Source organism: Vanessa cardui, chromosome 24 (genome assembly GCF_905220365.1).
Source record: "Vanessa cardui chromosome 24, ilVanCard2.1, whole genome shotgun sequence".
NCBI lineage: Eukaryota > Metazoa > Arthropoda > Insecta > Lepidoptera > Nymphalidae > Vanessa > Vanessa cardui.
The window spans coordinates 6,078,473-6,104,337 of record NC_061146.1 but is presented as its reverse complement, the minus strand read 5'-3'; the positions used below and the strand labels follow the sequence as shown (position 1 = coordinate 6,104,337).

The window sequence follows — 25,865 nt, the reverse complement described above, 5'->3', positions numbered from 1 at the left end:
GGTGACAAGTGACACGTACCCTGTACAAGTTAGCTTCATCTTTTTGACAGATGGGCTAGTGATGGGAAGCAAAAAATATGTAATAGTTCAAATTATAACGTTTTATTTAATATTAATACTGGTAACTGTGAGGAAATGTGTGAAATTCTTTATTGCACTAGACATATAAAACATTGGGTATATTAGCAACGGCTGGCCAACAGTCATAATAAGTACCTTAATAATACATAGTTAACTTTGGACCGCCCGCCAAATTAAAAGAGGTGATTCAAACCATGAAAGTAAAAAACTTTAACAGGCTGTTATTATAGTAAATTAGTAATAAAGTAATAAATACTCTAAATACCATACACAATCATACAAGCGATTGGAGTTATTTATACCATACAGTGGTGGATTTACCAATAGGCTAAGTAGGCTGGAGCCTAGGGCGGCAGATTTAGAGGGACGGCAAATTTGTTATTATCTTACAGAAATAAAAAAAAAACTTATAATAAATAATCTAGTAACTGACAGAAATATCACCTAGTTCATAATTATGCTAATAGCGGGGCAAAGCGATGAGGACGATGCAACACAAATCATAAAGGTGCAATTTCAGAATAAATGTAATATGAATAAATATGATTGTGAACTAAATTAACGTACTGAATTTCAATAGCCTACTTGGTGGTAGGGCTTTGTGCATGCCCGTCTGGGTAGGTACCACCCACTCATCAGTTATTCTCCCGCCAAATAACAGTACTCAGTATTGTTGTGTTCCGGTCTGAAGGGTGAGTGAGTTAGTGTAACTACAGGCACAAGGGACATAACATCTTAGTTCCCAAGGTTGGTGGCACATTGACGATGTAAGGAATAGTTAATATTTCTTACAGCGTCATTGTCTATGGGCGATGGTGACCACTTACCAGGTGGCCCATATGTTCGTCCACCAACCTATACCATAAAAAAAAAACAAAAAGACATTTGAGGCGGCAAAAACTGAATATCCTACTAGCGGCAAATTTGTAAATCCGCCAATGATACCATATGAACATTATATTTAACTTTTCATTTGTCTGAATATTAAAAGCTGTCATGCAATACTCAGACAATTCCCAGCTTTTCTTTGTGAGCGATGAAAATTAAAAAGTAACATAGAGAACAATACACGGACGCTCTGTGCATGAAAACAATGACACAAATTGGAATGCAGCACAGATCACAGCACAGATCTTCTCTGTTGATAATCATTCCGGAAATCTCACCGTAGTGACGTGCTGTTGGAATGTCTTATCGATATGAGAAAAATTAAACATTTTTTTTATGAAGTGTTATAAATTACTAGTTGTCTCCACGGCTTTGCTCGCGTTTTAGGGGTTTTGTCTACACATATCATCACATCACATCATCAGCCCGTTTTTGTCCACTGCTGGATATAGGCCTCTCCAAGCGCACGCCACTGTGGTCTTTCTCCGGCTACTCGCATCCAGCTTTTGTCACCAGGTTTTGTCATGAGTTAGGTAAAAAAAGGCCTTCCTTGGAGTTCAGGCTTGCTTCACACCAAATTTCATCTAATTCGGTTCATTGGTTTGTTCGTGAAAGAACGACAGACAGACCGACAGACATACAGAGTTACTTTCACATTTATAATATTATAGTATAGATTATTTTGTTCGATTTAAGCGTACGTGATGTATGTTCTCCATTTTTTATGTTTTATTTTTATGTTTCACCTACAGTGGTTATGCCCTGATTGAAATGTAGGGAAGTTTGCTTTCAGTGATTGCTATAATTATGATAACGTTCTATTTTTATTTTTATTGAAACAATGCCAGTTTCTGTGTTTATTAAGAAAGAAAAATCTTCGAAAGCAATTCATTATTTTATTCTGTTGTAAAATTATAATTTAACAAAATATAAAGCTTTTAATTGATTTTAAATTCTTAAAATATATTTTCGATAACTTTTTTTTACCAAACTGCAGTGCGATCACGTTTGACATTCTTTTGTTCTTATCACGTCTTTTTTAATTAAGAAAACGATCTTTTGCTTAGTAACATATATCAACTTGGATGAAGATTCAAAAATCTTCCCTAAATTCAAAATTCGAATGTTACATTCCAGAATAAATAAAATTCGTTATTTGTAGAACGATTTCTCTAGCGGCTGTTTGCGGAACTACAACATGACAGATAGCTTTACGTTCAGCAATTTTAAAAATAGAACAAGATTATTATTGTCTTCTATTTTATTAATAATCAACCGTTTAAAAAAACCGTTGAGTCTACCTTAATGTCATATGATACAGTATTAGGTTATTTATTTATTTATTTAAAATACTTTATTGCACAACACATACAAATATATGGGAAATACAAAACATTAGATACATATTGCGCAAAGGCGGTCTTATCGCTTATAGCGATCTCTCTCAGACAACCTTTGGTGATAGGAGCTTATGAGAGCCTAGGATTATGTTTAATTTTCGAAATTTTATACATAACTAAACAGTGTACAGATTATACAGATACATTTGGATACTTTGTTCAAATTTCTTATACATTTGGATACACTGTATTAATTAATAATATGTTTACTGTTTCAGGATACCACGGTTCAAAACCAAATTATGGGTATTATGCACGCCCAATGCGAGCGAATTAGCCGTTGCTGTATCCAAATTGATTAAGTTTTACTTGTTTTTTTTTTTTTAATTGTTACGTCAGGTACATTACTGGTTTATATACTTTTATATTGAAGAACAAATATTAAAAGAGAGCCTGTTTAATCCGCCTAGGAAATGTGAAAGGTTCTTGGTTTTCTTCCACTGTAATATGTATATATTATACATAAATAAACCTTCCTCTCGAATCTCTCTATTTATTAATAAAAACCGCATTAAAATCCGTTGCGTAATTTAAAATGTGTATGTGTACAGACGGCAGTATATGACTTTATTTTATACTTGTAGTATTTGGGATATTTTTCCTTCATCCATTAGGTAAGCTCGTCTGGGTTCGTTACATATTGTGGCATACAGAATCAGGGTCTTATTAGGGGAAACGAACAGGAGAAAATTGAGAAGCTTGTCACTAATCTCAAATAGCAGTTTTTATATGATTAGTTGTCATAAGAAGAAAATTAAGATATCACTATTTTTACTTGAAAATAGACTTGGTTTTCATTGGTCATTTTATTTATATATGACGATAGTGACGTGTTCAGATATAAATATGTATTGTTGTTATACTTTATATTCAGTTCAAATTTGTTATTTAAATCAAATCAAAATAAAGTTTATTCAAGCAGGCTTTTACAAGCACTTTTGTATCGTCATTTTACAATCAAGTGAAGCTACCACCGATTCGGCATTCCACCCGAGCATTCACCGGGTGGCATGATGGTCATTGCCACTGTTATCAATAATTGTATCGAAAGTCGAAAGAAGTAAGTTAGTCTGTATGTGTCCTTTGATGAAATTAGTATAATGTTTGATTCTATATAATAAGACATTTTAACACTCAGCCTCCCCTCCCTTCTCCTTTTAACTAGTAAAATTATATATTCACAAAAGGACTTACCATCTCCATCGTAGTGACTCCACACTTCCATGAATTGATTTGCGGACAGTTTTTTCAATTCCCTAGAATCCGGATCCCGGAATTGTCTCATGAAATTCGAAGCTCGTTCTAAATTCAATTTTTTCGCTGAAGTTGGCGATTCGGAACTCATTTTTGATTTTTTATCGATATCCTTTATCGATAAACGTGAATCACTATTCGAATTTTGCAACTATCAAATATATTATCTAATTGATTTACTAATTGAATATGAATACTATTTATAGCAATAAATTGATGTAAATAATTTGGCTTAATTTATTGTCTGTACATGTAGTTATGTTGTTGTTGTATATATTTTGTTGTTGTTGTCTTTGTTGTATGTTAATGGCTCATGTTTTCATCTGTAACAAAGAAATGATTAAAGTTAATTATGATTATAAAATTAGAATAAAAAAACACACGACTGTCAAAAAACTAGGTAATTTTTCAACATTTGAAAATGTTTATACAGCCGCCATTTTTATTTATCTATACATAGAATAAAATTGGACTGTCTGTTTGTAATATTGAAATAGCCCCTTTTTGCATATGTGTGTATACACGGTACATATACCAAAAAAATTTTTTTTTACAATTTTTGTTGGTCTGCCTGTCTGTCTGCTTGTTCTAGCTAATCTCTGGAACGGCTGGACCGATTTTGACGGGACTTTCACTAGCAGCTAACTGTTATAAGGAGTAACTTAGGCTACATTCATTTTTGTTAAATTCAAACGCGTACAAGGTCACTGGCACAGCTAGTAAAAAATAAAACACATCTGCCAAAAAAGTGGGTAATTTTTCGACATTTGAAAATATTTATACAGCAGCCATTTTTATTTAATTTAGATAAAAATATAGCTGGTATCATTCGGGATGATGAGAGTATTCCATCTACATCCCTACATCCAGATCAGTTCAGGTATTTTAAAATTATGGTCGACTGAATTCACCCCCACGCAATCTGGAAACTTTACCTTATTTGGGCAGTCGTGTAACAAAATAACGATCAAACTTTGCTAGTTTGGTGAAGTCAAAGAAAAAGTAAAGTGGAACTCTTTGATATATATATGTCTTTCATTGTTAACTATCGCCTAATTAAATAGGTATGTTTTATATATGTATTTGCTGAAATCCCAAGTCACATAAATGTTATAGAACCAGCTGTGAATGAAGAGAAACAGAAATGTAGTCGTTATTGACCACTTTTACATTTACAACAATAACTTACTAGGTGGTACGGCTTTGTACATACCATCTGGGTAGGTACCACTCACTCATGAGATATTCTACCGCCGAATAACACAGTACACAGTATTATTGTGTTCCGGTTTGAAGGGTGAGTGAGCCAATGTAACTACAGGTACAAGGGACATAACGTCTTAGTTCCCAAGGTTGTTGGCGTATTGGCAATGTTAGAAATATTTCTTATAACCTATAGTACAAAAAAAAACGACTATTTATGTAACAAATAAAAAAAAACAACTTTACTCATTGATTAACCAGAAAATCTCAAAAAACACACATCAACCAATCTTCCGTTCCTTAAAAACATCCGCATAGATTTTCACGCACATATTTTAGGGAGCTCAACCCCTAAGGGAATAAAACTGGTCTTATATATCATGTGTTTTATAAATGTCCCCCGTGTAACGCCGCAACATCAGTTAGTAATATATATCTTATTACTATGATCGTGTATAGCATCGAAGTACATAGAAAGCGGTATGATATAAGCCTTATAAGCCCTATGCAGTTCCGGCTTAAATGTCGGCTTACCCCAATCGCTCGAAAATGTCTCACAAAGGATTAAATTGTGCAAATCATTTCATCCAAAATTGTATAATATCTTTTGCAAACTATTCATTATATTATAAATGTGAAAGTAACTCTGTCTGCCGTCTGTCTGACTTTCACGACCAAACCGCTGAACCGAATTTGATGATATTTGGTGTGACGCAAATTTGAACTCCAAGAAAGGCTACTTTTTTTGTTTAACACATGACAACCAACACCCTAATACGCAGGCGAAGTCGCGTGCGACTACTATTGCTATATATTTTGTTAGTTTTTCCTATGACACGTTCTGGATCTTAAGATCAGCTCGTAATTGTAGCTTGTAAATGAAAACAATTGTATATTCAATCGTGTGATTATTCAGCACCAATGTGTGTAATTCCAGCTTATTAGGTTGAAGGAACTAGTTTGAATTTAGTTACAAGATTTGACTTAACACATGCTAACTGCACGAGATGGCACGTGAAACTTTATTGGAAATTTCGGGTTCAAACTTGGATAATAGGATCAGAATTTGTATGTAATTGATCTGTGCTTATTGTCCTATTTTGTGAAAGGTAACAGCCGAGATGGCCCAGTGGTTAGAATTCGTGCTTCTTAACCGATAATTGCGGGTACAAATCATCGGTTCAAATTTTCATCTGCCTAATTTGTGTTTATAATTCATCTCGTGCTTGGCAGTGAGGAAACCTGCATGTGTCTAATTACATAGAAATTCTGCCACATGTGTAATCTACCAACCAGCAATGGAAGAGCGTGGTGGAATATGTTCCAAACCTTCTCCTTAAAGGGAGAGGAGGCCTTTAGCCCAGCAGTGGGAATTTACGGGCTGTTGTGTGTTGTGTGTGTTGTACTCTGTATCAGATTGTGAGAAAATATTGGAAATAATAATTGCTACATCAATTAGGTGTATGTAATTTAATTTTTGATGGTGTGTTAGAAAATCTAGAGGTAACTTACTTAACAATTCAAATTTATAATTTATTAAACCTTAAAAATTTTGAACTGCTGGGCTACTTTAAGCTCTATTTTTAGGCTTTCAAGTGTAACTTTCTCACGATGTTGATCATGCAAAATTTTGCCAGGCAAAATATGATAACAGAAATTTAGGTCTTTATTTTGCGTGAAATTTAGCAATGGATTAGGTCAAGAGTTCAGTCTATCTACAGATATATCTCGAGGTTTATTTCAATCAAAATCAAAATAAACTTTATTCAAGTGGGCTTTTACAAGCACTTTTGAACCCAGGACCCAGGACCTCGGAGTGGCGTACCCATGAAAATTGGTGTACACACCACTCGACCGTGGAGGTCGTCATATTGGTGCTTTAAAAAATATTACCCACTCCTTAAATTACCAATGCACTTGGGAACTAAGATGTTACATCCCTTGTGCCTGTATTTAACTACAACCTCGTTAACCCGCCAAACCGGAAGCAAACAATACGAACTTTTGCTGTTTGGCGGTAAAATTCCGACGGGTGGGTCAGGCGGGATGACTCAAAGGAGTATTTACTTTAAAGTTCAGATCACTATATATTTGAAACTATTATTTTCAAAAAATCAAAAATATTATCATGATGTCGCTATCATGCCGCCCCGACTTGACATGAGTAAAAAACTGATAATAAATCTACTGCAAAAGATTTGTTTATTTACGACATCACATTAAAAACTTCTAAATTTATTAGTGTTTACTATATTGTCCGCGTGTTATGTACAAAAAGCAAACAAAACTATACAAAAACCTTTCTCTCGAAACAATCTTTTACGTAATTTTAAAGATCTAAGCATACATAGAGCAGACAGCGGTAAGCTACTTTGTTTTATACTATGTAATGATAATGATATAACTTTCAACATTACTAAAAGAAAAGTTGTCAGAGATATGCATAGTTGTTTTCTTTATATTCTCTACACTTCTTATCATAAAATGTACTGGGCAGAAATTGTTCATCATTACGGTTCATGTAAGAAAAAAGCGTCATACCTATTTCAGACTACCTTTCCTTCTCTTTGCTCTCGACCACGGAGATTATTTTTTAACTTTTGGAAAGGCACGACGTGTAATGCCAGTTCTAGCGGACATATTCTCATATACCTACATCTACATTACTGTAAAAATAACCAAATTCAAATACAAGAACAAATCGTTAAATAATGTCGAAAGAATTGTTAACGTTATTATTTTTTGTGATTATAACAAAGTATTCTTTCAGACTGGAAATGAGATCCTCTACGTTGTTAAAGATAAAAACGTCTGAAAAATCGCTTATTGTTCACCGTTAACGCGTTTTTAGGCTTTTTTAACATTGTTCAGTATTTCCATTCCTTCGTTAAAAAAGGCAGTACACTTTGTATGTGATGATAATTTGTTGTTTTTTCAAATTTGGAACGGCCGCAAAATAGTTTAGCAAACTGTGATATTCTTAAATTTGAATTTAGAACGAAAAAAGTAAAATATAATGTAGGTAAATAAGATAATTGCAAAATTTAAAAATAGATCCTGTATGCTTGATAGATCCTTTAATGCAATTTAAAGTTACCACGTGATTCTAAATGCTCAACATAGACATTATTCCTGCTATTTGTGTAGATGTAACTGAAGTAAACCTAATCTTGAAATTAAATTTACTTGGTGGTAGGGCTTTGTGCCCGTCTGGGCTGGGATTTGGCGGTAGAATAACTGATGAGTGTGTGGTACCTAACCACACACTCATCAGTTATTCTACCGCCAAATAAAAGTATTCAGTATTGTTGTGTTCCGGTTTGAAGGATGAGTGTGCCAGTGTAACTACAGGCACAAGGGACATAGCATCTTAGTTCCCATGGTTGGTGGCACATTGACGCTGTAAGGAATAGTTAATATTCCTTACAGCGTCAATGTCTATGGGTGATCGTGACCACTAACCATCAGGTGGTCCATATGCTCGTCCGCCAACCTATTCCACAAAAAAAAAATCGTTACTTAAACTTATTTTATGATACAGGTGATAAATTTATTGTTGGTACTGGCTGGTAATAAAACATTCGAAATCTTATGGTAAAATAATAATTATTAATATGATAAATGTATTCTTTTCTCTTTTAAAATTAGTACTAAAATTCAAACATTCTCAATTTAAGTTTGTTATATAATAAGCAGTATAACAAAGTGTGACCTGTTTTCGAAACACTTGAGACTTAATTGGCAATTTAAAAAGTGATTTTATCATGAGTTTACGCATGTTGTGTCTGTGTACGTAAATCATAAAAACACACTCATCAAAATATAACTTCAAAAAAAAAAAAATCGTTTTTTTTTTTTAACACGACCACTTTGTATCTTATGCGTAGGTACACCTGTGTTTGGAAATCAAAATATTTTTTATTTAAGTAGACTCTTATGGACAAATTTGAATCGTTATGTTGGTATCAAATTAAATGTAAAGCTCGGTACAGAAATTAGATTCGTAAAAAAACCGGTGAGATACAAAGCGAACTGTCAAATAGGTCAATGAGTAATGCAGACACGTAGAAACGTTACGCTATGAATTGCGGCCATCATATTTTTTTTGAATTTGGAAAATGTTATTCGATGCGATCGAACTGCGAAATTTATATGATATTTTTTTTTAAAGAATATTAGCAAAGCCCAAAATTTATTAATTAATTACTAACATTCCTATTAACCATTTCTTTTAAAATTTTCACTTGCTCATAATTAAAATTAAATTATTTTCTTGGGCTAGAAAAATATTGTATTTGATCATACCGATTTTGTTTGTTACTCCTAACATGTTATTCCTTTATATTTTATAATTTAAAAGAGCTTGCTACCGCAATGGCTCATTATAAGAAATTACTTTACTAATTATTAATATTCTATTTACCCCTCCAATTAGGCTTAAAGCTTGTGCTATTAGGGATTGCGGCTTTGTAAATCGCTAGGCGGCCCGTATTCCGTATACTTTGATACACTTTCTCGTTTTTCTATTTAATACTAGTTACTGGATTTATACATCGTGTAAAATTTTGTTTCATCCACTACGCATTTCAAAAAAACGATAGTCAGATGGGCAGTCACCAACCTTGGGAATTATTATGTCCCTTGCACTAGTAGTTACACTGACTTCATAATTACAAAATCAAACGTACATCTGAAAGGTTTGTGTGGACATTGCTTTTGTTTTAACTCCCTCGTTGGTTTATAAAGCCGCAGAGACTGAAGTTCTTGTTTTGGCTTATTTTGTCGGAAATATCTCAATAGTTGCCAAGTTTAAAAGATAACAGTGGAAAAACGTTAATCTGGGATTCTTTTTGTTGTTTCCGAACTTATTTCAAATTTACATATACTAAAATTTCAAATACTATACATGTGTACATATACTTATATATGTTTGTGTGAATGTTTAAGTTATATAGCAGCAGTTATTTTAAGATTAGATTTTATTAACATTGTCAGGTTACATAAAATAATTATAATCAATAATAATGACTAATTTAAATAAATGAATCAACTGGAAAATAAAACTCAAAGATTACATTTATATACATATAGATTTTACAAGCACTTTTGAATCGTAATTTTACAGCATAATAATTAAAGTAATAACAAATAATTAGGAATGTAAATGCTGGATAATAATGATAGCAATTGAATTAATCTATCCAGTAAATTAATAAAATTTTAAATAGAGGCTAAAGACTTGAGTAATCTTAATATAGCGTCCGTTAAGTATATCCAACAAGAGCAATTACTTAGTAGAGTAAATGAGGATATAACTTGATCCGCTGTTGAAGAGAAGGATTACGAGCCTGATCCGCCAAGTTATCCTGTGTGTTTATAAACATTTAGAAAAAATCTCCAGAAATGTCTTTTTAGTATAGACGTGGCAGATTTAAGGGAACCTTCCCTTAAAAGTGACTTCCAATGACCATGAACATCAGCAACGCTGTGGGTTTTGCGGGTCCATTATCGACCTTTAAGGGATAAGCAGTCTTATCCTGAAGGTTCCCAAGATTTTGTTCGTGGGCTACTAATGTAATAATGACTTTTATAAAAATTTTATCCATGAATCTAACTATACGTATGTTGACCGTGTGGAATGGTGACAAGAATGCTAGCAGAATTTCTCAATGAATCGCAATTCCGATCCTCTGGGCAAAAATGAACTAGATAGTAATGTGAGGTTAGGTTATAGGTTTTTCATTGATTTTGGCGTATATTTTATGTTATTTCTTTACTATGAAATAATCTCCATGTTTTATATATATTGCTGCTCCAATCTGACTGTTTACTTTTTACTTACTATGAGCATTGGGTTAAAAAATTAATATGCACATTTGCACAGGTAGAGTGAAGTTCTACCACGTATTCAAAGAAAATATTCACCAATATTATAAAATTGAGAAATAATTCCTATTGAAACAGCCGAATGTTGTTTGTACCACTGGGACTCCCTATAATTAATTCACCAAGGACGAATCCATTTGTTAGTGTATCAATTACATCGACGGGAACGATGCTCAAACTTTGCCAATAAGAAACGAATTGATGACTGTCTGTATAAACTTGTTTCAATGTCATAGAACTTTGACTTGGAACGGCACACGAGTTACTACAAATGAACATTTTCCGAAATATCTGGTTCAATCTCTGGTAAGCACTTTGTTCAGATAAGCTTGATTTGTGTGCGTGTGTTTGTGTGTGTGTGTGAGTTAATTCATCTCGTGTATGGGGATGAATGAAAGCGTCGTGAAAAATGTACTTATCGGATACCATGTGTTTTTACCAAAACACATTGAACCTACACCAATATTAATCTGTTCACTGTGATGAATATTTCTGTAACTCTCCTCTTATATATTACTAGTTATCCGCTTCGTTGCTCGCGTTTTAGGAGTTTGTTTTTTTATGGCATAGGTTGGCGGACAAGCATATAGGCCAGCTGATGGTAAGTGGTCAACATCACCCATAGGTAATGACGCTGTAAAAAATATTAACTATTCCTCACATCGTCAATGTGCCACCGACCTTGGGAAATAAGATGTTATGTCCCTTGTGCGTGTAGTTACACTGGCTCACTCACCCTTCAAACCAGAACACAACAATACTGAGTACTGTTATTTGGCGGTAGAATAACTGATGAGTGGGTGGTACCTACCCAGACTTGCTTGCACAAAGCCCTACCACCAAGTTAAGTTGTTGTGAGTATCCTATGTCCTTGCTTGTGGTTCAAGCTTATTATATAACAAATGGCATCAAATTTGGTTCATTGGTTTAGAAGCGTAACAAAGAGGCAAACATAGTCATAATAGTATCAATATAGATGTAGCGTATACGTATCTATCTATCTTAAACTAATGTCGGAGAACGTGACTACGAATTTAATTTGTCCCAAAGTGACACTTTTGTAAAACACTTAAGGAATCAAGATGAAATTTCAGTTTATTTTGTCTCAAACCTTAGACTTCGTTTAAGAGAACGAGTAAATAATCGAAGAGAAAATGTAAACAAGTTTGTTACTGAAGACAATAAATGAATAATAAATACGAGACAACATCACATACATTACTCTGATCCCAATGTAAGTAGCCAAAGCACTTGTGTTATGGAATATCAAACGTAACGACGGTACCACAAAAACCCAAACCCAAGAAAACATAGAAAACTAATGATAATCTACATAGATTCGGCCGGGAATCGAACCCGGGACCTCGGAGTGGCGTACCCATGAAAACCGGTGTATATACCACTCGACCACGGAGGTCGTCAAAAGAGACGTATAGAAACAATTTGTAACAACTAAACGGCTGAAATGGCAAAGTAGTTACAGACAAATATTGTCAGTTACTTCAAAATATTCAACAACAAATAACAACAATAACAGCCTGTAAATTTCCCACTGGGCTAAGACCTCCTCTCCCATGAGGAGAAGGTTTGGAAGATATTCCACCACGCTTTGCCAATTCACTGGGGTGAAATAAACGCCGAGGCTTCACCCTAAGAGGAGAGGATCAAAATCAAAGATTTACCTTCTTTCACATATTTTGGAAATGACTATTTCTTATGGCTGCGTAAACTATTTCGTTACGTAACGCGTTACTTTACATATTCAATTTAGATTAGTTTAAGTTATCACTTCTGTGGGGGTCCCGAGACACATATGTTCTTTTTTTAAATTGTGGCTATTGTATTGTCTGTAGCTTGAAACCCATTTTAAGTCAGAGTAAGAAAACCTTCGTCAGTTTTCAAATTCATTCCTTTATCAAGTCTTTAACTCTTAGTACCTTTTGAATCTAAACATCGAATCACTGCGACGCAATATGTCACTCTCGAGCGGTAAAGCAGATTATCGCTTATACTGAGCACACGAAAATAGATCTTGAGGTGACAAACCTTTTCTTACCCCGACTGTACCAACGTATATAAATAGATAAAGTGGTGTGTATATGTGTATAAATGAAGCATCTACTTGGAGAAATTAATCAAGCACATTCAAAGCCACGGTGAACCAGTCAAAGAACTCTTGAAGTCATTGTTCTACAAACAAAGAGACCGTTTACACAACTGAAACGATCAATATTCTGTAACCAGATTCCGTCAGAGGACGTAACATTATCATATATTTTTTAGAATTTTATGAAACACAATTTTTCTTGTATGTCTTAGGAACATAAAAACTAATTGAACTAGTACAACCACAACCACAACAACAGCCTGTAAATATCCCACTGCTGGGCTAAGGACTTTTCTTCCTTTGAAGAAAAGTTTTGGAACATATTCCACGCTATTCCAATGCAGGTTGGTAAAATGCAACATGTGGCAGAATTTCTTAGAAATTGGACATAAATATATCTTCACGATGTTTTCCTTCATTGCTGAACACGAGATGAATTACAAACACAAATTTAGCACATGAATATTCAGTGGTGCTTGCCTGGGTTTTAATCCGCAATCAGCGGTTTAGATGCACGCGTTCTAACCACTGGGCCATCTCGGTTCTCGAACCGGTAACTTCTCACTAATTTAACTCTTTAATACGATGAATCAAAATTATCCGTAGATCTGTAGGTAGTATCTGAGAGCTCTTACAGTTGACTGGATTGTCAGTAACTACAGTTGGGATAGCAATAATAACACCTATATTAATTATAACTAGGACCATTGTAAAGTAATTATAAGAAGGTTAAAAGGTGCTGGAATTGGTCATTACGAACATAATGAACTTCTCCGAGCCGTTATCTTAATACGAAAAAGTTTCAAAAGGAATTTTCCACCAGAAAATGATTTATTGGCAACGTTGAAACTGTTCAAGTTTTATCTTCATTAGGCTTATGATTAAAATTGAAAGAATGTCATTAAATTGAGATCAAGGCCAGTGATTAGAACGCATCTTAACCGATGATTGCGGGTTCAAACCCAGGCAAGCACCACTGTATATTTATGAGCTTAATTTGTGTTTATGATTCATGTAGTGCTTGGCGGTGTAGGAAAACATCGTGAGGAAACCTACATGTGTCTAATTTCATAGATATTCTGCCACTTGTGTACTCCACCTGCATTGGAACAGAACGGTGGAATATGTTTCGAACCTTCTCCTCAAAAGGGAGAGGAGGTCCAGCAGTGGGAAATTTACAGCATTTGCCTTTATTATTGTTGTTGTCATTAAATTACTTAGTAAAGAAATTTTTTATCGCCAAAATAATTCATTGATTTTTGTCTATTTTTACTAAGTCTGACGATTCATGGATATATTTTAAATGCACCGTTATACGCTTTACAGAAAACGATGTCCACATACCGCCGGATGTCCGGACTACATGCGCTGGTTGTATCCATTGAAATGAATTTAATTCCATACCTTGACTAGCTGGCTTGCTATGTACAGTTAGGGTAAGAAAACCTTCGTCAATTTTCAAATTCAATCCTTTATCAAGTCTTTAACTCTTAGTACCTTTTGAATCTAGACATCAAATCATTGCGACGCAATATTTCATTCTCGATCGGTAAAGCAGATTATCGCTTAAAGTGATCACAAGAAAATAGGTCTTAAGGTGACGAACCTTTTTTTACCTCGACTGTACAGTAATAAAACGAAGGATCTTTGCTGAATACATTAAGCTTATTTGGGAGCTTATTTAGAATAGGTTATTCTACTATTGAAATAGTACTTTAAAATGTTCATTTTCGTAATAAATTTCTTGTCACAAAATACAATTTATTTGAAACATTTTTAAGTCCTGCAAAAACGCTGTCAGTCATTGGTGACGTCATATTGATAAAAATAAACACTTGTGTATGTACGACTGGCGCTCATTTAGTGTTAACAGCTGGAAATATTTGGTTGTTTTTTTTAGTGAATTGAAATCGTTCTCGTTAGTGTGTAATGTACAAATACTGGCATTCAAATTCCAGAAAAGTTCTCCATTTTTTGCCTATCAGACATCACACCACAGTGGCTCGTGTTTTAGGACACATGACTAAAAATTTTAATGGAAAAAAATAATAACCACTTTTATGGCTCAAAATCAATAATATTTCTACATACATTTTAATTTTCATCAAATTTTATAGTTAATTTGTCTCAACAGATAGTTCCCTATTAGGAATAATACTTTTTTTTTTTTAAATAAACTGTGAGTAAACAAATATCTTTCGAAAGCTTACGGGCGGTCTTAATTTTGAATTACGTGTAACACCAGACAAGTACCTCTTTTTTCTTTTTTATCTCGTAGTGGCCTTAAGTACCTTTGCTTTTACATGTTCTCAGTTCAGTTTCAAAATCCAAAGACTTACAAAGACGATTATATATGTATATTTGATGAAATTATATTAACCGTGACGTCATACAGGTATTATTTCTTTTCAAAAGAGAAAGAAATAGTGAAAACCACTGCTTTAATATAATTTCTCTAAAATTCTGTTTATCTAAAAGGTGCAGTATAAGCTAAATTAAACTTGATTCAGTTTATTAAAATAATGTTACAATAAGTTTAGTAGTTTTCCGTAGATAAGAACCGCTTTTAAACATTTTAATTTGGAACAGTAAACACGGTCGCCCGCGTTACTCGGAACCCCCGCATGCAAAGCTGTCTCGCTAAAGATTAGATGATGTAGTACGAAAAGAAAGCAAAACGACGGAAAAGCTTGAATTTTTGGTGAATTAATCTTCCGTTTTATTACATTTTTCGTCCACATTTCTCGAATTTTTTGCACGTTTCATCGGATTTTCAGGTATTTTGCAGCAATTTTTCGTAACTATTGCGAAGTCAGTACAGAGGTCCTGGAATTTATGGAAATACCAATTTTGATGAAAAATTAGGCTTTGCATCGAAACTAAAATCAAATCAAACAAATTTTATTCAAGTAGACTTCGCAATGAAGCGTTTTTGAATCGATAATAATAAAATACTACTACCGTGTCGGAAAGCTTCTAGCGAGAAAAAGCCGCAAGAAACTAGCATAGTTGCTCTTTTCTTATAAACAGATTTACAATGCTGTTATATACAGTAATTAGTGTCCTATGATGAAACCCGAGCCTGACTCCAGGCGTTTCTTTCTAAAAAGTACTCTTTTAATGAAAAGAGTGCAATTTAAAATCGAAGATTATAAAACCGATGAAGAACTCAGTAGATACAAAGAAGATATCCAACATTGTGTAAACACAACACTTAACATTTTTATCGAGGTTATTATAATATTCTCCTCTCTAAGACTTCATTTAATGAGATAAAGATAATTATCGGGATTTCAACGACAATCTCGAGGTAACGAAGGTCGGAAACCTCGCTCCGTGTTGATGAAAGGCTTCAGCTGAGGAGAATTTAAATTTTAATCTCCGCGAAGATAGAATAGGATGTTCGCGGAAAATTATATGTAGAGCTGAGGGTTCCTTTTATTTAAGACTAGCGACCCGCCCCGGCTTTCCTCGGATGCAAAGCTGATACAATATATACTACAGAATTTGTTTATATACAGCATCACATTAGAAACTTTTCTAAAAGTATCAGTGTTTCTTTCCTATATTGTCCATGAATTATATACAAAAACCTTGCTCTCGAATCACTCTACCTATTCAATATCGTTATAAGAGCTGTATCGTTATATGTGCTGGTGAAGAGTTCAATTTTCCTTCATGCGCGTTGGAATTGATATCACTACAAGTCTTCGAATTTACTATTCCAAATGATAGTTAGGCAATGATTTACTTCATGATTTAATGTAACCGATGTTTATCGGTTTATGTAAGTCTTATTTTTGTATCAAATGTTTGTGTATCATACTATGCTGTATGTTTCCTGATGATAAAAATAAAATAAAATGATTACGTTTCTACGATAACCGAGCTCTTTTAAATACATCCGATATTCGATCTAAATCGAATCGATCATTATCTCTTCAACCGACTTCAAAAAGGCGGTTATCAATCCGTCTGTATTTTTTTTTGTTTTTATGTTTGTTACCTCATAACTTATGACTGGATGTTACTATTTTGATATTTTTTTTGTTTGAAAAAGTGCTTCCCTTGGGGTCTCCAAATATAACGGTAATTGTAACTAAATTATATAGTCGTAAATCGAGTTTTGAGTAGTCTAATATTTTTCATTTCTTTTTTTAGGAGATCTCTAAAGAATATTTTGAAGACGTAATTATTTTCTTTACTTTTTAGTGTCTATTAAGTTTCAAAAATAGTGTTTTCTTTGAAGTCGGTTTTTCTTTTTATTATATTTTTTTTATTTATATCGATTCAATACACTTGCGGACTAAGTACCAATTTTATTTGAATCTTGAAAATGTCTTCATAGCAGACGTAACATATTTTACTTCTTAAAAGACAGTTTTATTTAAGGTTTAAAAACATCTCCGCGAAAATGTAACTATTTAAATGCTGCGAAAAATTTCTCTGACGGTAATTTCTATTTTAAGCTCCGACATTTAAGCACCCTCTTATAACACGGCGGTTTAAACGTATAAGAAAAATAGCTCCTATTTTATTTGCCGCTAAGAAGCTTAGTATGACTATTTTATTTTTAAGTTACATTTTACAATATTTTCAAGTACATCAATTATATAATTAAGGCAGTAATGTTTTTGTTTCACTCGTAGTTTATCTCTCATTAGAAGAGCAGAGATGGCCCAGTGGTTAGAACGTGTGCATCTTAACCGATGATTGCGGGTTCAAACCCAGGCAAGCACCGCTGATTCATGTGCTTAATGTGTCTTTATAATTCATCTCGTGCTCAGCAGTGAAGGAAAACAACGTGAGGAAACCTGCATGTGACAAATTTCATAGAAATTCTGCCACATGTGTATTCCACCAACCCGCACTGGAACAGCTTAGTGGAATATGTTCCAAACCTTCTCCTTAAAGGAATTAGCCCAGCTGTGGGAATTTACAGGCTGTTTTTGTTGTTGTAGTTTATCTCTAGTGTAAGACTTAATTACAATGTAATGCTTTATATTAAAAACTAGCGACGCGCCCCGGCTTCACACGGGTGCAATATTTCGATCTATCTTATAGGATTCAGCTAACATTTACAATCTACGTACAAAAAATGTTTATTAAGAACATCACATTAGAAGCTTCAAAATTATCAGTGTTTCTTTACTATATTGTCCACGTATTATATACAAAAACATTCCTATTGAATCACTCTATCTATTAAACAAAAACAACAAAATCCGTTGCGTAATTTGAAAGATCTAAGCATACATAGGGACAAACAGCGGTAAGCGACTTTGTTTTGTACTATTATACGTTTTATATATTTTTTATGGTATATGTTGGCGGACGAGCATATGGGCCACCTGATGGTAAGTGGTCACCATCATCCATATACAATGACGCTGTAAAAAATATTAACTATTCCTTACATCGTCAATGTGCCACCAACCTTGGGAACTAAGATATTATGTCCCTTGTGCCTGGAGTTACACTGTAATGATAATGATTATATGAACTGTTATTATCTGTATATTACAGATGAGTATCTGTCACTTTATTATATCTTTAATCTAGTAACAGTAACATTAACAGACAATTTTCCATATTTTTTTTAATCTAAAACACAGATAAAAATAAATATTTAAGACACGAACCCTTCGTGCGGACGTCCTACTCGCACTTGGCCGGTTCTTCATAATTATTAGTAGGTCGTTAACCTATAACGTTCTCCATTAAGATAAATATGTTTTCTTCACAAGGAAATTACTTCATAGTAAACAATTTGGGCCTAATCTTAATATATCTTAATACAAACGCGCTAAATGATTTCCGCTTTTTGTCAGCGCACTCAACGCTAATATAATCGCTCTTCGAAATCTCTTTGAATATTTTCGTAAGTATAATAATGCTATAAGGCATTAGAAAAGAAAATTATAGTCGAGGATTTTATGAACAGAATTAACAAATTACCTACGAATTATCCAGTAACGTAAATATCCCACAGTTGGACAAAGGCAAAAGGAAAATACTTAGAGATTATCACACCATGCTATTCAACTGTAATGCAAGAAATACAGAATATATCACTTCGTATAAGTTATATGTATATCCGTTTCTTTTTTGAGACATTATCTATATCTCTTGCTAATACAACCGGAACCAGTGCTGGATTTACAAATCTACCGCTAGTAGGCTAGTAGGCTATTAAATTTTTGCCGCCCCTACTTTTTTGCAGTGATATTTCTGGCTGTTACTAGATTATTTTTCCAAAATGCTATGTAGTGACGATTATACGGATTGCGGACGTAATGTGTGTACATATAATTATAAGTTTTTTTTTTATTTCTGTAAGATAATAACAAATTTTTGCTAAATTTGCCGCCCTAGGCCTATTGGTAAATCCGCCACAAAACCGGAACACAATAATAACTATTAACTACTGCCATTAATATTCCTGATATAGTATATAATAAGTGGATAGTACCCCCAAGTAAATACTAGCTTTAAAAAAATAAATTTAAACTTTGTAAATAGAAGAAGCTGAAATAATTAAACGGATTATCCACTTTAATCCGACTTTAGATATCAAGAGCACGTTGATTAAGGCCGCAAATACACTAGCAATTTAAGAGTGCGACTTTTTAGTCTTGCAAAAAAAATACATATTGTTAAAGTATAACGGTTCTACGGAATCATCTGCTATCAAAACTTTCTATTATTTTTATACTTTTTAAGCTGTGCCCGCGACTGCGCGTGTCTTTGAATTTAACAAAAGTTATGTACTGTTGTATCCTAATTTACATAAGCTTTCTGCCAGTGAAAGTCCCGTCAAATTCGGTCCAGCAGTTCTAGAAATTAGCCGAAACTCATAAGCCAGTTCAAATATGCATTTAGTAAAAAGCTTATTATTTTAATATTACAAACAGTCCCTCCAATAGATAAAGATATCAACAATCATGATTGTTGTTGTTGTTGATACAACAGCCTGTAAATTCCCACTGCTGGGCTAAATGCCTCCTCTCCGTTTTGAGGAGAAAGTTTGGAACATATTCCACCACGCTGTTCCAATGCGGGTTGGTTAAGGTAAGGTAATACACATGTGGCAGAATTTCTATGAAATTTGTCACATGCAGGTTTCCTCACGATGTTTTCCTTCACCGCTGAGCACGAGATGAATTATAAAGACAAATTAAGCACATGAATCAGCGGTGCCTGCCTGGGTTTGAGCCCGCAATCATTGGTTGAGATGCACGCGTTCTAACCACTAGGCCATCTCGACTCATAAATAATAAAAGATAAATAAGATAAAGATAAATGTAGACTAATTTTTTTTAATGTTACGTTGGTAGACGAATTACCAATTGACGGTAAGGTCAGGCTAATCGTCCATGCCCTTGGTAACTCAGACTTTCAAGCAATTGCCGTGACATTTGGTCTATGACTAACTGACTAATTATAATTCTAAATTTAAACTACTATTTTCCTGTGTAACATGTTACCCTTCGTTCCCCAGTAATCTAAATAAATATTCGACAACATCAGATACATTACTGTGATCCCAATGTAAGAAGAAAAAGCACTTGTGTTATGGAAAATCAGAAGTAATGACGGTACAAACACCCAGATCCAAGACAGCGTAGAAAACAAATGAACTTTTTCTTCATCGATTCGAAGAATAGAACCCGGGAATTCGGAGCGGCGTACCCATAACAACTGGTGTACAAACTACTCGACCACGGAGGTCGTCAAATTTGTGAAGATTCAATATTAATATAGCTTGTTACTAAGATGATGTTTGATGTGTAAGGTATATACGAGTACTGAATGACTTGCTATATTTTTTCCGATATTTTGTATCTGTTCTCTTGGAAAAGATCGTATATAATCTCGAGATTGAAACCCGAGTGGGCCTGAGAAGATAATTAATTAAGCAACTGTGCACACACACACTTGTTAATTTTAATACGAAATATAAAGTCCATATAAAAATATACAATGATAGCAAAAAATAACAAATAAATTGCATATAGTATATACAATTACTTACTTATAAATATATCTCTTAATCTTTGTTATATATACTTTTAGAACCAGAAGTAGGAAGTAGGTTAACCTCTAAAACAATAATCTTTAATTTACAATAACAATCAAACTACCAAAACAGAAAACCATTTAGTCTACCACACAAATAACCATCAATAAACACATTACACTGTAATAATCATATTCGCGATGTGTCAATGTGTCAGCCAGGAATCTCCCGCCATTTTTTTTTTAAAAAGGGAAGTTGTGTGACTTGACGCTGATGTTGCTTGTTTATTCCAACAATACTATTTATTATATTCGATCTAACTCATCAAAGACAGTTCCATAGATAATAATATTTTTAATTATTGTAATTTCAGTAGTTCGGGAAGGCCAAAATAATATTATCGTTTTACAATGATGCTTCAATATCTTTTCAACCGACTTTAAAAAGGAGGAGGTTATCAATTCGTCTGTATTTTTTTTTATTTTTTATATTTTTTACCTCATAACTTTTTACTGGGTGGACCGATTTTGATAATTTTTTTTTTGTTTGAAAGGTAGTGCTTCCCGTGGGGTCCCATTTTAATTTTATTTTTTCCGATGATGGTATCCGTATGAAAACGACATAAGTCTTAAATTTGCATTATGTATGTGCGCGATAAATAGGTGAATAACTCAAAATTGGTTGGCACAATTTTGATGATTCTTTTAAAATTATAAAGGACATACTTTAAGGGTAGTTTGGTGAAAGTTAAGTAAGGTTCTGAGCATAGGATCCATGACAAATTAAGGGAACGGGAGGGAACGGAACAATTCTGAGGAGCACGTTAGCAATACTCGGTCGAATCTTTTATTTATGGGTTACTTGGATATTTAAATCACCTTCCGGAACGTGGTTATGTTCATGTAATTGTCATAATCGAATATTATAATCAACTAGCGACCCGCCCCGACTTCTCACGGGTGCAAAACTGATACTAAATATACCAAAGAATTTGTTTATTTACGACATCACATTGCAAACTTCTAAAATTGTCAGTGTTTCTTTACTATATTGTTAATTTGTTATATACACAAACATTCCCCTTGAATTACACTATCTATTAAAAAAAACCGCATCAAAATCCGTTGCGTAGTTTTAAAGATATAGGAACAGAGAAAGCGACTTTGTTTTATACTATGTATTGACGGAACTCCTAAACGGCTTACTGTCTTTAATCAAATTTTGTGTATATGATGTGATGTCATATGATGTACGACATAGCATACGAAATCTTTTGCAAAGTTTTTTTACTGAGGTCGATTACAGCTCATTCGAGGGTGGTACCTTGTAGTTTATTATAATATAAAAAAATGTTAGTCTACATCAGCTTCACTTATAAATTATAAAAAAAAAAAAAAAATCGCGTTGGGGGACCGAGCGCTATTGTACAAAATAATATTAAGTGTTATATAAAAGATGAGATAGGTAAGCATGTGACACTAATTAATTAGGTGCGGTCCCTCAACGCGAAGTTTTTTTTTTTAATATTAATACATACTTATGCATATAGGTACTTTAGGATTAATTTTCTTTTATTATTTTTTACTTTTTAAAGGTAGCTTATGTTTTTTGTGGCGGGGGTTTCTGAAATTTTTAATTTAATTTTTTATTTTATACTTTTTAAAGGTAAGCATCCCTATAATATCTCTGGTTAAGTTGTAAATACGTTGGTTCTTGTTGATTTAAAACATATAAGTTAAGATTACATTTTAAGGTCAATCTTGTTCTTTTTTATTTTAGTTACTAATTAATTTTTTTTGTTTCTTAATTATTTTTTTTATCTAATAATTTTATTTAATTATTAATTAATGTTTTTTGTGATGTACAAGTCATAACATTTCATTTGATACCCCAATTGAGCATATTTGCAGACATTCGGTTTTTCTTCCCCACTTTAACCCCCCATAACTTTTAAACGGCTAAACCGATTTTCATCAAACATGTCTAAGAACACTCGCCCGTAAAACACCTATAATACAAAAAAACTAAATTGAAATCGGTTCATTCGTTCGGGAGCTATGATGCCACAGACAGACAGACACACAGACAGACAGACAGACAGACAGACACGTCAAACTTATAACACCCCTCTTATGCTTATAGTTTCGCTATAAGTCTAAATGGATGGATATGGATATGGATATCAAATGATATCAATATATCCATAAAGCGCCATTTTGTAGAGGCAGCGATCTTGGATTTTAAATTTTTCATACCTAATAGTATTTCACTAGTCAAGCCCTTTCATTTGATACCCATATTGATAAAGTTGTAATAAAAAAATGTAAAGCACCATTTTATAGAAGCAGCCATCTTGTATTTTAAATTTGTCATATCTAATAGTATTCTACTAGTCAAGCCCTTTCATTTGATACCCATATTGATGGAGTTTAAAAAAAATATCTAATCTGTCATTTTGTGGCGGCGGCCATCTTGGAACAATTTTCATCAAACTTACGTAAAAACACTCTCGACATTTTCTACTGTCAAACAAAAAAAAACTAAATCAAAATCGGTCCATCCGTTCGGCGGCTAGAGTGGTACAGACAGACACACACACACACACACACACAGACACACACACACACACACAGACACACACACACACACACGTCAAACTTATAACACCCCGTCGTTTTTGCGTCGGGGGTATTCTCGTATTGTTTTTTGATAGATATAGTATAGGGTTGGCTGACACCGGCTCCAAATATGACAATAACTATAACTACGTTATATAATCGTAAATCGATTTTTAAGTAGTCTAATATTTTTCATTTCATTTTACCTAGGAGGACTCTCAAAAATATGTTAAATATGCAATTATTTTTATTACTTTTTAGTGCATATTTATTTGTTTTAAAATAGTGTTTTGTTTGAAGTCGGTTTTTCTTTTTGTTAAAATTTTATTTATATTATAATACCCCACGCTATAGTTCAATTGTTTTATAATGACAGCTCAATAATATTTAAAATTAGAAATAGTGTTACGTGCCAGTATTAAATGCTCTGCCATATAAAATAATATTAATTACAGTTTTACAAATTATTAATCAATTAATTACAATAATAATTGTATATAATAAAGTAAATTCAATAGCCCCTGCTATATTAATAATAGGCAATAGTAATGTGATACAAATTATGATATTGAATAAAATGTCATAACACCGTATTGAAGGCTAAGGTTACTCTCTTAACATTATCTATGGCAATAAAACTACCAAGTAGAATTAATCTGTGCAATAGACAGACTACGTAAGCACGTTATCAAGTCGTCAGTCCACAAAGAGCCTTAATTGAGTGCCCTTCAGAATAATCCCACTAGCGTTTGATGACCAATCTTATTTATTAACGGCCAATAGTATCGCTTTTGTGATTTATATTACGTAACGACGGTAATCACTTTAAATAAACTTATATGTTACTAGTAGTCGCCCGCAGCTTCGTTCGCGTTTTTGGGTGTTGTTTGTTATATGCCAGGCAAAAAAGTAGCCTATTCCCTTTCTATGAGTTCAATATTGCATTAATACCAAATTTCATCGAATTCAGTTAAGCGGTTTGGTCAAGAGACAGGCAGAAAGACAGACAGAGTTACTTTCACATTTATAATATCAATATAGATTTATAACGTTCGAAATATATTCACAATAGTAGTGTGTCCTTTTTTCATGTAAAACATCTATAGGGACCTTTTTGGGGTTTTGAGTACCTTGTGTCTGGTATAGAATATATAAGTATATTACCATGTAAACTATATAAAATATTATACGAATTGTTATCTGTATACGAGTATTACGGACGAGTATCTGTCACTTTGTCTATTAAACATTATATTATTAATCTATTATTAATCTGGTAACATGAATGTTGGTTGTATATATATATATATATATATATATATATATATATATATATATATACATCCTACAACCTTTTTGGCGTCATGTACGTGGTGCATCATTACGACGTCCCCAAGTTCCCCTTACTTTACTAAACATGTCATAATGAATACTGCTTAGTTTTTTGATTTCCAGGTCCTTGGGATACGTTGTTTTCCGATAAAAAGAAAATCCGCGATATTCGTCTTTCAGTCATGCCCAAACATTTTTGAACCCCTAACCATGATGATACATTTAAGGCATCCTAGATATATTGATCATAATTTACCTATGGCATCGATTATTTAGCGTCCTCACAGGATGGACTGTTTTTGGAAGTGCGACGTTGCCAGCTTTAAGTTTGTTGTCTCTTTCTTTTCCTATCGCTGTTCTGTACAAACAGTTCAACGTTTATTTTGTTCCAATATTCGTAAGACTTATACATATACGGATGCCCAATATGTTATAATATGTCAATACGAATCTTTTGCTTCCTATCATGGATTAGGTCTCTCTCGCTCTCATCTCACGGAGGATCAGCGAAAAACTTGGGCGATTTCAAAATTTCTAAATTAGATTCATATTTCGTTTGCGTAAATATGATCGTGTCTCTCATTTTCGCTCTTAGCACAAGTGGCTCTGCCCATAAAACTTCATCGGAATAATTATGTCCTCTCTATCATATTATTTTGTTGTCGTATTTGTTATCTCCTGTGTTTTATTTTTCCTGTATGTCATAAAAGTCTACCTACCAAATTTTATATTTACAATAATAAAATGATAGTACTTATAATAAAATGAATTTACTGGGAACAGGGCTTTCATTTTATAGTTGGTAGCTTGCAGCTACACAGTACCACCTCAAATAATACTGTATGCTTCAAGATCACTATCGCTCGGCTATCGTACAAGGTTCAATCAATCAATCAATCAATTTTGGGTCCCTTTCTATTTCTGGTATATATAAATGTATGTATATATAAAAATCTTCCTTTCTATGTTAAAGGTATTTGTGATATAATTTTGTTTGCTGATGATACTTCACAGATTTCAAAGGTTGACAAAAAAAAAACTGACTATGACGACATGAACGGTGCCTTATCACAGAT

General features: G+C 33.4%; 1 protein-coding gene across 2 annotated transcripts in view; it reads right to left on the bottom strand.

Annotated features, from left to right (window-relative positions):
• LOC124539996 (calbindin-32) overlaps positions 1 to 25,865 on the bottom strand; it is a 184,108-nt gene that overhangs the window by 109,737 nt on the left and 48,506 nt on the right. For both annotated transcript variants that reach the window (XM_047117392.1, XM_047117393.1), the window contains exon 2: positions 3,564 to 3,946. In XM_047117392.1, coding sequence (XP_046973348.1) covers positions 3,564 to 3,714 — 151 coding nt within the window. In that variant the 5' untranslated portion in view covers positions 3,715 to 3,946. The remainder of the gene's footprint in view (positions 1 to 3,563; positions 3,947 to 25,865) is intronic.